Source organism: Desmodus rotundus, chromosome 4, assembly GCF_022682495.2.
Source record: "Desmodus rotundus isolate HL8 chromosome 4, HLdesRot8A.1, whole genome shotgun sequence".
Taxonomy (NCBI): Eukaryota; Metazoa; Chordata; class Mammalia; order Chiroptera; family Phyllostomidae; genus Desmodus; species Desmodus rotundus.
The window spans coordinates 84,102,091-84,116,388 of NC_071390.1; the positions used below are offsets into that span (position 1 = coordinate 84,102,091).

Genomic DNA, 14,298 nt, shown 5'->3' on the forward strand with positions numbered 1-14,298 from the left:
ATTATGCTGCGTATAACACATACATTTTGCCCAAGTTTTTGAGGGAAATAAGGATGCACATTATACACAGGTAGTACTAACTCCATGTCTATATAAATGTTTTTAGTTCTTTTTTTATGTTTATGCATTAAAAATGTACATCTAGAAAGCAATAACGATATCTGTATGCAGAATAATACACTGAAATACCATAATTGGTTTTGTTTCTAAATATAAATAAGTAAATAATTGAATTCCAAAATTAAAAGGAAAGATATTTTTCCTGAAAGTTTGGGCCAAAAACGTGGGTGTGTGTTATAAACGGGAGAGCATTATATACACAGCAAAATACAGTATGCTACAAAATTATAGTAATCAAAATAGCATGGCACTGGAATAAAAATAGATGCATATTTCAGTGAACAGAATAGAGAGCTCAGAAATAAACCCATGACTATATAGTCAATTAATCTATGACAAAGGAGGCAAGAATGTACAATGGGGTAAAGATAGTCTCTTCAATAAATGATGTTGGGGAAAGTGGACTGATAATAGGCAGGCCAAAAAGTTCATTTGTTTTTTCCCATAAGATGGCTCTAGTAGCACTTAGTTGTCTTTAACTTCATTCAAAACAATATTGTTAGATTGTCTTTTTAAATTTTATTTATTTATTTTTAGAGAGAGGGGAAGGGAGGGGGAAAGAAAGGGAGAGAGACAGCAATGTGTGGTTGCCTCTCTCCAGTTCTCCACCAGGCACATGGCCTGCCACCCAGGCATGTGCCCTAGACTGGGAATCAAACCAGCGACACTTAGGTTCTCAGGCCAGCACTCAATCCACTGAGCCATACCAGCCAGGGCCAATTTTGTTAGATTGTATTGTGATAGCTGTCATATCAGTGTGCATTAAAAAAACTTATCAAAATTGGTGAATTTTTGTGCAGCCATTTTAATATTGAAGATGGAAGAAAATATGCAACATTTTTGGTATATTATGCTTTATTGTTTCAAGAAAGGTAAAAACACAACTGAAACACATAAAAAGATTGTGCAGTGTATGGAAAAGGTACTGTGACTGACTGAAAGTGTCAAAAGTGATTTGCAAAGTTTCTTGGTATTAATGACGTTTTGGCCAAATAATTCTTTGCTGTGGAGCTCTCTTATGCATTGGAAGGTGGTAAGCAGCACCCCTGGCCTCTACCCACTAGAAGCCAATAGCAGGAGATAGCTGACATTGGAGACAACAGCTGGGGACAGCTGGGACACAGCCCCACTGCCAAGAAGAGTGGTCCACAACATGTGAAAACTACCATATGACCCGCCCTGGCTGGCATGGCTCGGTTGGTTGGGTGTCATTCCTCAAATAGTGGCACATGCCTCTGTTTGGGACCCTGCACCTCGTTTGGAGTGTGTGTGAGAAGCAACTGACCAATGTCTCACACATCAATGTTTCTCTCCCTTTCTTTCTCCTTCCTTTCCCTTCTCTCTAAAAGTAAATAAATAAAGTTAAAAAAAAAACTACCATATGACCCAGCAATCCCACTTCTGTGTATTTATTCAAAGAAATCCGAAACACTAATTTGAAAAGACATATGCACCCCTATGTTCATTGCAGCATTATTTACAAAAGCCAAGATATGGAAGCAACCAATGTGTCCATCGATAGAGGAATGGATAAAGAAGAGGTGGTACATATATACGATAAAATATTACTCTACCAGAAGAAAAGAATGAAATCTTACCATTTGCAACAACATGGATGGACCTAGAGGGTATTATGCTAAGTGAAATAAGCCAGACAGAGAAAGACAAATACCATATGATTTCACATATAAGTGAAATCTAAAGATAAGTGGAATCTAAAGAACAAAATAAAATAATAAACAAAACAGAAACCAAGTCATAGATACAGAGAACAAATTAATAATTTCCAGAAGGGATGGGGTTGGAGGACTGGGTGAAAAAGGAAATAAGGAGTACAAATTGCCAGTTATAAAAAATAAAAATAGTCATGGGGATGTAAAGTACAGCATAAGGAATATAGTCAATAATACTGTAATAGCTATATATAGTGTCAGATGGGTAGTAGACTTACTGGGGTGATCACTTCATATGATATATAAATGCCTAATCACTATACTGTACACTTGATACTAAAATAATATTGTATTGCCCTGGCTGGTGTGGCTCAGTGGATTGAGCACTGGCCTGCCAACTGTAAGGTCGCCAGTTCGATTCCCAGTCAGGACACATACCTGGGTTGCAGGTCAGGTCCCCCTTTGAGGGCATGTGAGAGTCAACTGTTTCTCGCACAGCAATGTTTCTCTCCCTGTCTGTCTCCTTCCCTTCCACTCTCTCTAAAACTAAATAAATAAAATATTTAAAAAATATTGTATGTCTAATGTAACTGAAAAATAAATTTTAAAAAGAATCATCTATTTAGAAAAGATTATTTTCAGAGGAATGCACAAATAAATAAATGTTAGTGTTATTTTTGAACCAGTTAATTTGTCTGTCCATTCATTCTACAAACATATTAAGTACCTAATTCGTAATGGAGTGCCAATGATTTTTTGTGTTTAATGTGTTAACTCTACATTCACCATTAGAAATAGTAAGTACAGCGCCCCTCCTCCAGAGCTCATATACTCATTATTTCACACTCTGCTTTCATATAATTCCGTTATGAAACATAATATGAAACTCTTTTTTAAGTTACTTTCTTTTACTTGAAATTAGCTCTCTTTCTTTTTTTGGACAGAATGGGAAAGTGTTCACATTTGGAGACAACAGCTGGGGACAGCTGGGACACAGCCCCACTGCCAAGAAGAGTGGTCTACAACATGTGGAAAGAATTGATGGCCTAGTTTCACAGATAGACTGTGGAAGGTAATAGGCTTTTTTTTTTTTTTTTAGAATGAGTAGAAACTGTTATATGTTATGACTTAGAAATGACTCATATGGAATGTTTTCAAAACTTTTAAAACCCTAAAATATATAGTTATTTTGTATAGATGACTTTCTTTTCTGAAATTTACTTTTTTCAAATAAATTTTAACTTTCCCATTTCTTTTTCATCCTAGGCATTTAATTTGTTTAATAGGAATTTATTGGAAGCTTACTGTGTATGGACCACCTAACTAGGTGCAAGGGCAGGGAGTGGGTTTATAACAAAAATAGTGGTACTTGTCTACTTCAGGTGGTTGAACAAAGTTAATTTCATGCTCATGCATGTAGAAGATGATGTATATTTGCATATATAGTCAGAGTGTGGCATAACCTAATTATGAGGACACTTTGAGTATCATCTACCTAATTCATAAAATAAAACACCTGCATTTAAGCACAAGCGATAGAAACCATAGTAAAGACTGCTCAATAATATTCTATACTGAAGGTAAGTAATAAATTAATATTCACCTACCATTTGTTTAGCCACATCATTTGGTACCCCCTAACCCTGACATTGTGATAAGGGATCTGCATACTTAGTGTAAAATAAGTCTATTTTTGTGTGGGTTAAGAGACATCATCTTTCTCAAAAGGTGTAAGTATCCTGGACTTCACTTTATGTATTCTCTGTCTTGCAGTTATCACACCCTTGCATATGTCTACACTACTGGTCAGGTGGTGTCTTTTGGTCATGGATCAAGCAGCCTAACTGATCCGGAGGCCCAGATGGAAAACTTTGGCATTAGCTGCATGATTTCTGCTGATGGTATGCGTGGTCCCACTAACTCATGATTTTCTGTTAATTGATGCCACTGAAGGAGAAGTATTATTCAGCTTTCTCTCAAAGGAGTGCACAGAAGTATAGGTCATCGAGTATGCTTATTTTTTTCATTTGTAAAATATATATTTTTTCTTATGCTGTGATTCCTGGAGTGTTTGGTAACCTTGTCTAAAGATTAAGGTAATACAAAAGAAGATCCCAAATTATCTACTCAAGCATCAGAACAATATACTTATATACATGTAATCCAACCTCTTCTAAAGCACATCAGCCTGGTTTCATGATGCAAGTGCATGAAAATTAAATTTTGGGCTAAGTGAATATATGACATGTAACCTGATCACAATCTTTTCTACTGTTCGTAGTCCACATCCATTTAGAAGAACATAAGTTGCCTATAAATAAGTAAATTTGGCTTGGGAATACATTTGATTTTTAAAAATTACCTTGTTGTTCAATTACAGTTGTTTGCATTTTCTCCCCCCCTTCCACCCCACCTCATCCAAACCCACCTCTCTCCCATGCTTCCACCTTCCCCCATGGCTTTGTCCATGTGTCCTTTAGAGTAGTTCCTGAAAATCCTTCTCCCCACTGTCCCCACCCGCATCCTTCAGGCTATTATTAGATTGCTCTTAATTTTAATATCTCTGGTTATATTTTGTTTGCTTTTTTCTTTTGTTGATTATGTTCCAGCTAACAGTGAGATCATATGGTATTTGTCCTTCACTGTCAGGCTTATTTCACTTAGCGTGATGCTCTCCAGTTCCATCCATGCTGTCAGGAAGGGTAGGAACTCCTTTCTTTCTGCTGCATAGTATTTCATTCTGTAAATGTACCATAGTTTTTTGATCCACTCATTTCCTGATGGGCACTTAGGCTGTTTATAGCACTTGGCTATTGTAAATTGTGCTGCTATGAACATTGGGGTGCATAGGTTCTTTTGGATTGGTGTTTCAGGGCTCTTAGGGTATAATCCCAGCAGCGGAATTGCTGGGTCAAAAGGCAGTTCCATGTTTAGTTTTCTGAGGAAATTCCACACTGTGTTCCACAGTGGCCTCACCAGTCTGCATTCCCACCAACAGTGCACTAGGGTTCCCTTTTCTCCGCATCCTCTCCAACATTTGTTTGTGGATTTGTTTATGTTGGTCATTCTGACCTGTGTGAGGTGATACCTCATTGTGGTTTTAATTTGCATCTCTCTGATGGCTAGTGATACTGAGCATCTTTTCATATGTCTCTGGGCCCTCTGTATGTCCTCCTTGAAGAAGTGTCTGTTCAAGTCTTTTGCCCATTTTTTAATTGGGTTTTTTGTCTTCCTGGAATGGAGTTCTGTGGGTTGTTTATATATTTTGGAGATCACCGAAGTATCATTGGCAAATATGTTTTCCCATACTGTTGGTTCTCTTTGTATTTTAGTGCTGTTTTCTTTAGCCATGCAAAAGCTTTTTAATTTGATGAGGTCCCTTTTTTTTTCCATTATGCTTTTTTTTAATATCTGTTTTTATTTATTTATTTATTTAAAATTTTAAAATATATTTATTGATTATGCTATTACAGTTGTCCCATTCCCCCCCTTCACTTAACTCCATCTTGCACACCCCCTTCCTCCCACATTCCCCCCCCCTATAGTTCGTGTCAATGGGTCATACTTATAAGTTCTTTGGCTTCTACATTTCCTACACTTTTCTTACCCTCCCCCTGTGTATTTTCCACCTATCATTTATGCTATTTATTCTTTATACCCTTCCCCCCTCTCTCCCCCTCCCACTCCCCTATTGATAACACTCCATGTGATCTCCATTTCTGTGGTTCTGTTCCTGTTCTAGTTGTTTGCTTAGTTTGCTTTTATTTTTGTTTTAGGTATGGTTGTTAATAACTGTGAGTTTGCTCACAGTTCATATTTTTATATGAAACACTGTTCATATTTTTTATCTTCTTTTTCTTAGGTAATTTCCTCTAACATTTCATATAATAAGGGCTTGGTGATGATGAACTCCTTTAACTCGACCTTATCTGAAAAGCTCTTTATCTTCCCTTCCATTCTAAATGATAGCTTTGCTGGATACAGTAATCTTGGATGTAGGTCCTTGCCTTTCATGACTTTGAATACTTCTTTCCAGCACCTTCTTGCCTGTAAGGTCCCTTTTGAGAAATCAGCTGAGAGTCTTATGGGCACTCCTTTGTAAGTAACTGTCTCCTTTTCTCTTGCTGCTTTTAAGATTCTCTCCTTATCTTTAATCTTGGCTAATGTAATTATGATGTGCCTTGGTGTGTTCCTCCTTGGGTCTAGCTTCTTTGGGACTCTCTGAGCTTCCTGGACTTCCTGGAAGTCTATTTCCTTTGCCAGATTAGGGAAGTTCTCCTTCATTATTTGTTCAAATAAGTTTTCAATTTTTTGTTCTTCCTCTTCTCCTTCTGGCACCCCTATAATTCAGATGTTGGAACATTTCAAGATGTCCTGGAGGTTCCTAAGCCTCTCCTCATTTTTCCGAATTCTTGTTTCTTCATTCTTTTCTGGTTGGATGTTTCTTTCTTCCTTCTGGTCCACACTGTTGATATGAGTTCCAGTTTCTTTCGCATCACTATTGGTTCCCTGTACATTTTCCTTTGTCTCTCTTAGCATAGCCTTCATTTTTTCATCTAGTTTTCGACCAAATTCAACTAATTCTGTGAGCATCTTGATAACCAGTGTTTTGAACTGTGCATCTGATAGGTTGGCTATCTCTTCCTCGCTTAGTTGTATTTTTTCTGGAGCTTTGAAGTGTTCTGTCATTTGGGCCATTTTTTTTTTTTTGTCTTGGTGCGACTGTTACTTAAAGGGGTGGAGCCTTAGGTGTTCCCTGGGGGTAGGGTAATGCTCGTCACTGAGCTGTGATGCTGTATGTGGGGGAGGGGCCGGGAGGGAGCAATGGTGCCTGCTCCACTGTCCACCAGATTTCAGTCACTGCCTCCGCTACCCACAATCAAACTGGGCTCCTCTGGTGCTGGTTCCCGAGTGAGTGGGTTTGTGCACACTCTAGGCCCCTGTGGGTCTCTCCAACAACCTGTCCTGTGAGGCTGGGAGTTTCTCCTGCTGCCACCCCAACCCCCACGGGTGTTTTCAATCAGAGGTTTGAGGCTTTATTTCGCCACGCTGGAGCCCTGGGTTGCGTGGTCTGCTTTGCTCCCCTGCCGTTCGTCCCAGTTTGTCTATGCACGAATGTGGGGCCGCAGGGTGCTACCCACCGCTCTGCCTGCCCCGTTCTCCGCCACTCTGAGTCCTGCCCTCTTGGTTTATCTGTGTGCGAATGTGGGGTCGCAGGGTCTGCTAGTGGTCATACTGCCTGCCCAGTTTGTCCCACACTCCACCAGTCTTGGTCCCACCACGGCAACGCGAGTCCTCTCCGCCCCAGCTGCCCGTCTCCGCCCCTCCTACCGGTCTGGATGAACATTTATTTTTTATCAACTTGGTGTCGGACTTCCTTGCTGTTCGATTTTCTGTCAGTTCTGGTTGTGCGAGGAGGTGCAGTGTGTCTACCTACGCCGCCATCTTGGTTCTATTTGAGGTCCCATTTTTTATTCTTTCCTTTATCCTTGCTTTAGGGAACATATCAGTGAAGATGTTGGTGCATGGGATGTCTGAGATTTTCCTGCTGATGTTTTCCTCTAGGACTTTTATGGTGTCACGACTTATATTTAAGTCTTTTATCCACCTTGAATTTATTTTTGTGTATGGTGTAACTTGGTGATAGAGTTTTGGGGGGTGTTTTTGCATGTAGCTGTCCAGCTCTCCCAACACCATTTGTTGAAGACGCTATTTTTGCTCCATTTTATGCTTCTTTCCCCTTTGTCAAATAATAATTGACTGTAGAGACTTGGGTTTATTTCTGGGCTCTCTGTTCTGTTCCACTGGTATATGTGCCTGTTTTTATGCCAGTACCAGGCTGTTTTGATTACAGTGGCCTTGTAATACAGTTTGATATCAGGTACTGTGATCCCTCCTACTTTGTTCTTCTTTCTCAAAATTGCTGCAGCTATTTGGGGTCATTTATGGTTCCATATAAATTTCTGAAATGTTTGTTCTACATCTGCGAAATATGTCATGGGTACTCTAATAGGGATTGCATTGAATCTATAAATTGCTTTGGGTAGTATGGCCATTTTGATGATGTTAATTCTTCCAATCCATGAGCATGGTATGTGCTTCCATTTGTTTGTGTCTTCCTTAATTTCTTTCTTCAGTGTTGTGTAGTTTTCTGAGTACAGATCTTTTACTTCCTTGGTTAGGTTTATTCCTAGGTACTTTCTTTTTCTTGTTGCTATATCAAATGGGATTTTTTTCCTGATTTCTGTTTCTGATGTTTCATTGTTGGTATACAGGAATGCCTTTGATTTATGAGTATTGACTTTGTATCCAGCTATTTTGCTAAATTCATTTATTAGGTCAAGTAGTTTTTTGGTGGAGTCTATAAGATTTTCTATGTACACTGTCATGTCATCTACAAACAATGAGTTTTGTTTCCTCCTTTCCAATTTGGATGCCTTTAATTTCTTTTTCTTGTCTGATTGCTGTGGCTAGGACTTCCAATACTATGTTGAATAGGAGTGGTGAGAGAGGGCATACTTGTCTTGTTCCTGATCTTAGTGGGAAAGCTCTAAGTTTTTGTCCATTGAGTATGATGTTGGCTGTAGGTCTCTCATATATGGCCTTTGTTATGTTGAGGAATGCTCCCTCTATTCCCACTTTGCTGAGTGTCTTTATCATAAATGGGTGCTGTATCTTATGAAATGCTTTTTCTGCATCTATTGATATGATCATGTGATTTTTGTCTTTTATTTATATGGTGTATTATGTTTATTGATTTGCGAATATTGTACCATCCTTGCATTCCTGGGATGAATCCCACTTGATTATGGTGTATGATCTTTTTAATGTACTGATGGATGCGGTTTGCCAATATTTTATTGAGGATTTTAGCATCTATGTTCATCAGTGATATTGGCCTGAAGTTTTCTTTCTTTGTTATGTCTTTATCTCGTTTTGGGTTTAGGATGATGCCAGCTTCATAAAAAGAGTTTGGGAGTCTTCCATCTTCTTGGATTTTTAAAAATAATCTGTGGAGGATGGGGGTTAGCTTTCCCTTAAATGCTTTGTAAAATTCTCCTGTGAAACCGTCTGGTCCAGGGCTTTTGTGTGTTGGAAACTTTTTGATTACTGTTTCAATTTCATCAGGTGTTATTGGTCTGTTCAGGCTTTCTGCTTCTTCATTGAGTTTTGGAAGATTATATTTTCCTAGAAATTTGTCCATTTCATCTAGTTTTTCAAATTTCTTGGGATATAGTTCTTCATAGTAATTTATTACAATCCTTTGTATTTCTGTGGTATCAGTTGTGATGTCTCCTCTTTCATTTCTAATTGTGTTTATTTGGGTCCTCTCTCTTTTTTCCTTGATGAGTCTACTTAAAGGCTTGTCGATTTTGTTTATCTTTTCAAAGAACCAGCTCCTGAATTCATTGATCTTTAGAATTGTGCTTTTAGTCTCTATGTCATTTAATTCTGCTCTGATCTTGGTTATTTCCTTCCTTCTACTTGTTCTGGGTTGTCTTTGTTGTTGTTCCTTGAGTTCCTGTAGGCATAGGGTTAGGTGGTTTATTTGAAATGTTTCTATCTTTTTTAGGTAGGCCTGTATTGCTATGAACTTCCCTCTCAGGACTGCCTTCACTGTGTCCCATAAGTTTTAGATTGTTGTGAGTTCATTTTCATTTGTTTCCAGAAAGTTTTTGATTTCTTATCTAATATCATTCTTGACCCATTCATTGTTTAATAGCAAGCTATTCAATCTCCACAAATTTGAGTGTTTTGGGTTTTTTTCCTTGAGGTTGGTTTCTAGTTTCAAGTCAGAGAAAATTCTTGATATGATTTCAATTTTCTTGAACTTGTTGAGGCTTGTTTTGTGTCCTATTATGTGGTCTATTTGAAAATGTTCCATGTGCATTTGAAAAGAATGTGTATTTTGCTTCTTGGGGATGAAAGGCTCTATATATACCAGCTAAGACCATTTGATCTAGGGCATTGTTCAATGGCACAATGTCCTTGTTGATATTTTGTTTGGAAGATCTTTACATTTTTGACAGTGGGGAGTTAAAATCTCCTACTATAATTGTGTTGCTGTCAATATCTTTCTTGAAGTCCTCCAAGATTTTATGTATTTGGGTGCTCCTATGTTGGGTTCACATATATTTACAATATTTATGTCTTCTTGATGGATTCTTCCCTTGAGTATTATGAAGTGACTCTCTGGGTCTCTTTTTATGGCTCTATTTTTGAAGTCTGTTTTGTCCGATATGAGTATTGCTACCCCAACTCTTTTTTCCTATCCATTTGCTTGGAATATTTGTTTCCAACCCTTCACTTTCAGTCTGTGTAGGTCTTTTGTTCTGAGGTGGGTCTCCTGTAGGCAGCATATGTGTGAGTCATGTTTTCTTATCCATTCTGCTATTCTGTGTCTTTTGATTGGGGCATATAATCCATTTATGTTTAAGGTTATTATTGATAGGTACTTATCATTGCCATTTTTTCGTACCTGTGTTCCTCTTTCTTTCACTGTTTTGTTTCCTGTTCTTAAAGCAAAGCCTTTGTCATCTCCTGCAGAACTGGTTTGGAGGAGGTATATTCCTTGAGACTTCTTTTGTCTGGGAAGCTCCTTATTTGGCATTCCATTTTAATTGACAGCCTTGCCAGATAAAGTAGTCTTGGTTGCAGGGTTCTGGTTTTCATTACTTGGAATATTTCTTGCCATTCCCTTCTGGCTTGGAACGTTTCCACTGAGAATTCAGCTGCTAGTCTTATCAGGGCTCCCTTTTATGTTACTTCCTGTTTTTCCCTTGCTGCCCTTTTGTTTTTCCCTTCCCTTCCCTTTAAGATTCTCTCTTCATCTTGGAATTTTGCCATTTTAATTATGATGTGTCTTGAAGTGGGCTTCTTTGGTTCCTCTTGATTGGGACTCTCTGTGTTTCCTGGATTTGTGTGACTTTTTCTCTCATCAGATTAGGGAAATTTTGCATCATTACTTTTCAAACAGGTTTTCTATCCCTTGCTCTTCTTCTTCTCCTTCTGATATCCCTATTATATGGATATTTTTACATTTCATGTTGTCCTGCATTTCCCTTAACCCCTCTTCATTCTTTCTGAGCCTCTTTTCCTTTTCTTGCTCATTCTGGGTGTTTTATTCTACCTTGTCCTCCAGCTTGCTGATCCAATCCTTTGCTTCATAGAGCCTGCTTTTGATTCCTTCTACTGTGTTCTTCAGTTCAGAAATTGTATTCTTCATTTCCTCTTGGCCCTTGTTAATAGTTTCTATTTCCTCTCTCATATTGATATAGTTTGTGGTGAGTTCATTGTAGTTCCCCTGTAGTTTTTGGTAGTTCTCTGTGAACTCATTGAGCTTCCTGATAACCATTGCTTTGAACTCAGTATCTGATAGTTGACTTGCGCTTATTTCATTTAGCATTCTTTCTGAGACTTCCGCCTTTCCTTTCATTTGGGGATTGTTTCTTTGTCTTCCCATTGTTTGTGAGACTCTTCTTGTTAGCCTCTGCTTCTTAAATTGATCTTTTCTGACTCCCTGGGTCTGTGGTGTGAACTTCGATGGTAGGAGACCTGTGAGGTTCAGTGGTGCAGTCTCCTTGATCTCATGAGCTAGCTGGTCTTGGGCTGTGGTTTATGTTGCCTCTGTCTTTGGGTTTTGACTGGTTTTGGGTCCTTCCTGGTGGGTCCTTCCCTCCAGCTGGTTAACTGAACTGAAGGTCACTCTGTCCTCCACCTCTTGTTTTCTGTTGTGCAGATGTGGGCAGGTTGTGTTGAAGCTTCTTCTTCCATGTGTACAAGGTTTTGAGGAGTCTCTCTTGCTCTTGTTCAGTTGTTAGTTCTGAACAATTTCTCCAGTATTTAGTTGTATTTCCAGATAGGTCCTGGGTTGAGTTAGTGTGGCTTCCACTCCCTCCTTCACCTTCTTCTGTTGTTATCTGTTGGTGGTTCCTTTGTTGGTGGGTTTCCTCTTCCAGCAGGTATCCTGGTGTTCGCAGCTTCCACCTACTCGTCTAATTTTTCAATGTCCTCTACAATTTTTGGTCTCCAGTCTTCATATATGCGGGGGTACTGTTGGCTGTTCGCTCTGTTCCTCAGTAGATCAGCCAGGTGTTTCACCTGTGTGCAGGGGGTAAATGGACTCAGTTCCCACCTATCTCATCGCCATCCTCACAAAAGCCAAATTTAGAGGGAATCTTAATGTAGGCCACAAAAATTGAATGAGGAAATTAGAAATCCATAGTTTCCTCAAGAGTCGAATGTTAAGTACTAAGAATCTACACTAATTCATGGTAAGATCTGCAACAGATTTCCAGCTCCTGACACTGAGCTCAGCAACCCCTCTGTGACCCAAAGCAGTTGGAAGCCACTGTGCAGCCTCCAGATTTTTTTAAAGACTATTTTTAAGAGTAGTTTTAGGTTTACAACAAAAGATTTTTTACTTATAAAAACAATAAGCATGGATTTATGACTTTCTTTTAGACCTTGTGGATGTTCAAGTCAAACACATTTTTGCTGGAACGTATGCCAATTTTGTGACAACTTATCAGGTATCTATTACATTTTGTTTGTTTTAAAAATCAATTTTCTCCTCTAGATTTCAGAGTCATATTTGAAATATTATATATCATTTATATGTATTCAAGTTCTTACTTAAATAATAAAATCCTCTCATAGAATGCTTTTAAAAAATATTATGTAATTCTCACTTTCTCTTCTGGTTTCCTGTTAGCTGACACCCCCAAATTCATTGCCTTCCCACTAACTTTTTATTATTAAGAATATGAAAAATGATATTAAAGGTAATGAATAATGTCAGTTGTAGTCATCATGAATTAAGCACCAATCTAAGTACTCCAAATGGATCAACAGGTTTAATCCTCATATCAATCCAGTTGGTATTACTTTCTTCCATTTCACAGATGACAAATACTGAGTCTCAGAGAGATAGACTCCTCCACAGTTGCCCTGCTAACAATGGGCAGAGATGATTCGAGGCCAGGCAATGCAGCCTCAAAGTTTACACTGTTACCCACCATACTAGTGCTTTCCTAATTGCTAATTGTTAACAGAGAGGATTTTATTATTGTATTTTTGAATTGTTTTTGTGGAGACATGTAATAGTTATTTTCCTAATCTGTACTTTTTTCTATGATCAGGAATGTTTTAAACTTGACATTCATATAGACCCTTACTATATTCCCTGGGACAGAAAATGGTGAGAAGCAGACATTTCTGTGTTGCTGGGGATAGTCAGGAGATTGTACTTGCTCTGTCATAGCCATTCAATTGGCCAGTCAACAAATGCCTCCTGTGTTTAAGGTGCTTGGGATGAAAGTAAATAATACAAGGATTCTATTGTTTGTACCCAATAAGGTTGCACTCATTCATGGCATTTGGAGTCTACATGGAAGGACAGATAATAAACATGAAAATGCAAAATAAATAAGATTCTGTTAGAGAGTGACCAGTGCTCTGAGGAAAACAAAATGGGTCATTCGAAGTGGGTTTCTTTAGAAATGTCAGTCAGGGAAGACCTCACAGAGACTGTGGCATTTGAGCAGAAATCTTCACCAAGCTTAGATCCAGAGAAAGAGCATTTCAGGTAGAGGGAGGGACATGTAGGAAGCCCTGGCGCAAGAATACAGCTAATCTGTGTAAGGAACAGAAAGAAAGCCAGGCAGACAGAGCTTGATAGGAAAGGATGAAGAATTCCATGAGATGGAGCCAGGGATGTAATGGGGTCAGTTACGTGGGATGAGGTCAGTTAGAAATGTCTTTGGAGAGGGCATCAGAGTCTAGTTGGACGTCTAAATCTGGAGCTCAGGGAGGACATCAGCACTAAAATACGAATATGGTGTCGAACTCCTGATGGTATTTATTTATTTTTTAATAAAGATTTTAATTTTAATTTAATTTTTTTTTAAACAGGGGGGAAAGGTTGGTTGGTAGGCCGGCGCTCAATCCACTGAGCCACAGCAGCCAGGGCAACAGGGGAGAAGGGAAGGAGAAGGAGAGAAACATCAATGTGTGGTTGCCCTTCACCTGCCCCCAACTGGGGACCTGAACTGAAAACCAGGCATGTGCTCTGACTGGGAAATGAACCGGTGACCCTTTGGTTTGCAGGTCTACGCTCAATCCACTGAGCTACCCTTTGGTTTGCAGGTCTACGCTCAATCCACTGAGCTACACCAGCCAAGGGTCCTGATGGTATTTAAAGGCAGGACCCTGGGTGAAAGGCCACCTAGAGGGAAAGTAAAACTGAGAAGAGGAAGGGAACAACATCCAGCCTTGAGGGCTTCTCCAGTTAGAGGTCAGCCAGTGAGGAGGAGCCAGAAGAAGAGACTGAGAAGGACTGGTTTCTGGGGTAGGAGAACACCAGGGGAGGGTGCCTTATCAAGCCAAGAGCAGATAAAGAACTATATCTAGAAGGAGGAAGTACTAATCATATCACATACTGCTGAGAGGTGAATGAAGTAAGATGAGGAGAGTTCCTGTTTGCTTTGTTAAGACTGAGTCATCT

General features: G+C 39.0%; 1 protein-coding gene across 2 annotated transcripts in view; it reads left to right on the forward strand.

The window, feature by feature from the left end:
* The window catches only part of HERC6 (HECT and RLD domain containing E3 ubiquitin protein ligase family member 6), a 59,921-nt gene that overhangs the window by 12,670 nt on the left and 32,953 nt on the right, over positions 1–14,298 (forward strand). For both annotated transcript variants that reach the window (XM_071221258.1, XM_071221259.1), the window contains exons 6-8: positions 2,738–2,865; positions 3,567–3,694; positions 12,258–12,325. In XM_071221258.1, coding sequence (XP_071077359.1) covers positions 2,738–2,865; positions 3,567–3,694; positions 12,258–12,325 — 324 coding nt within the window. The remainder of the gene's footprint in view (positions 1–2,737; positions 2,866–3,566; positions 3,695–12,257; positions 12,326–14,298) is intronic.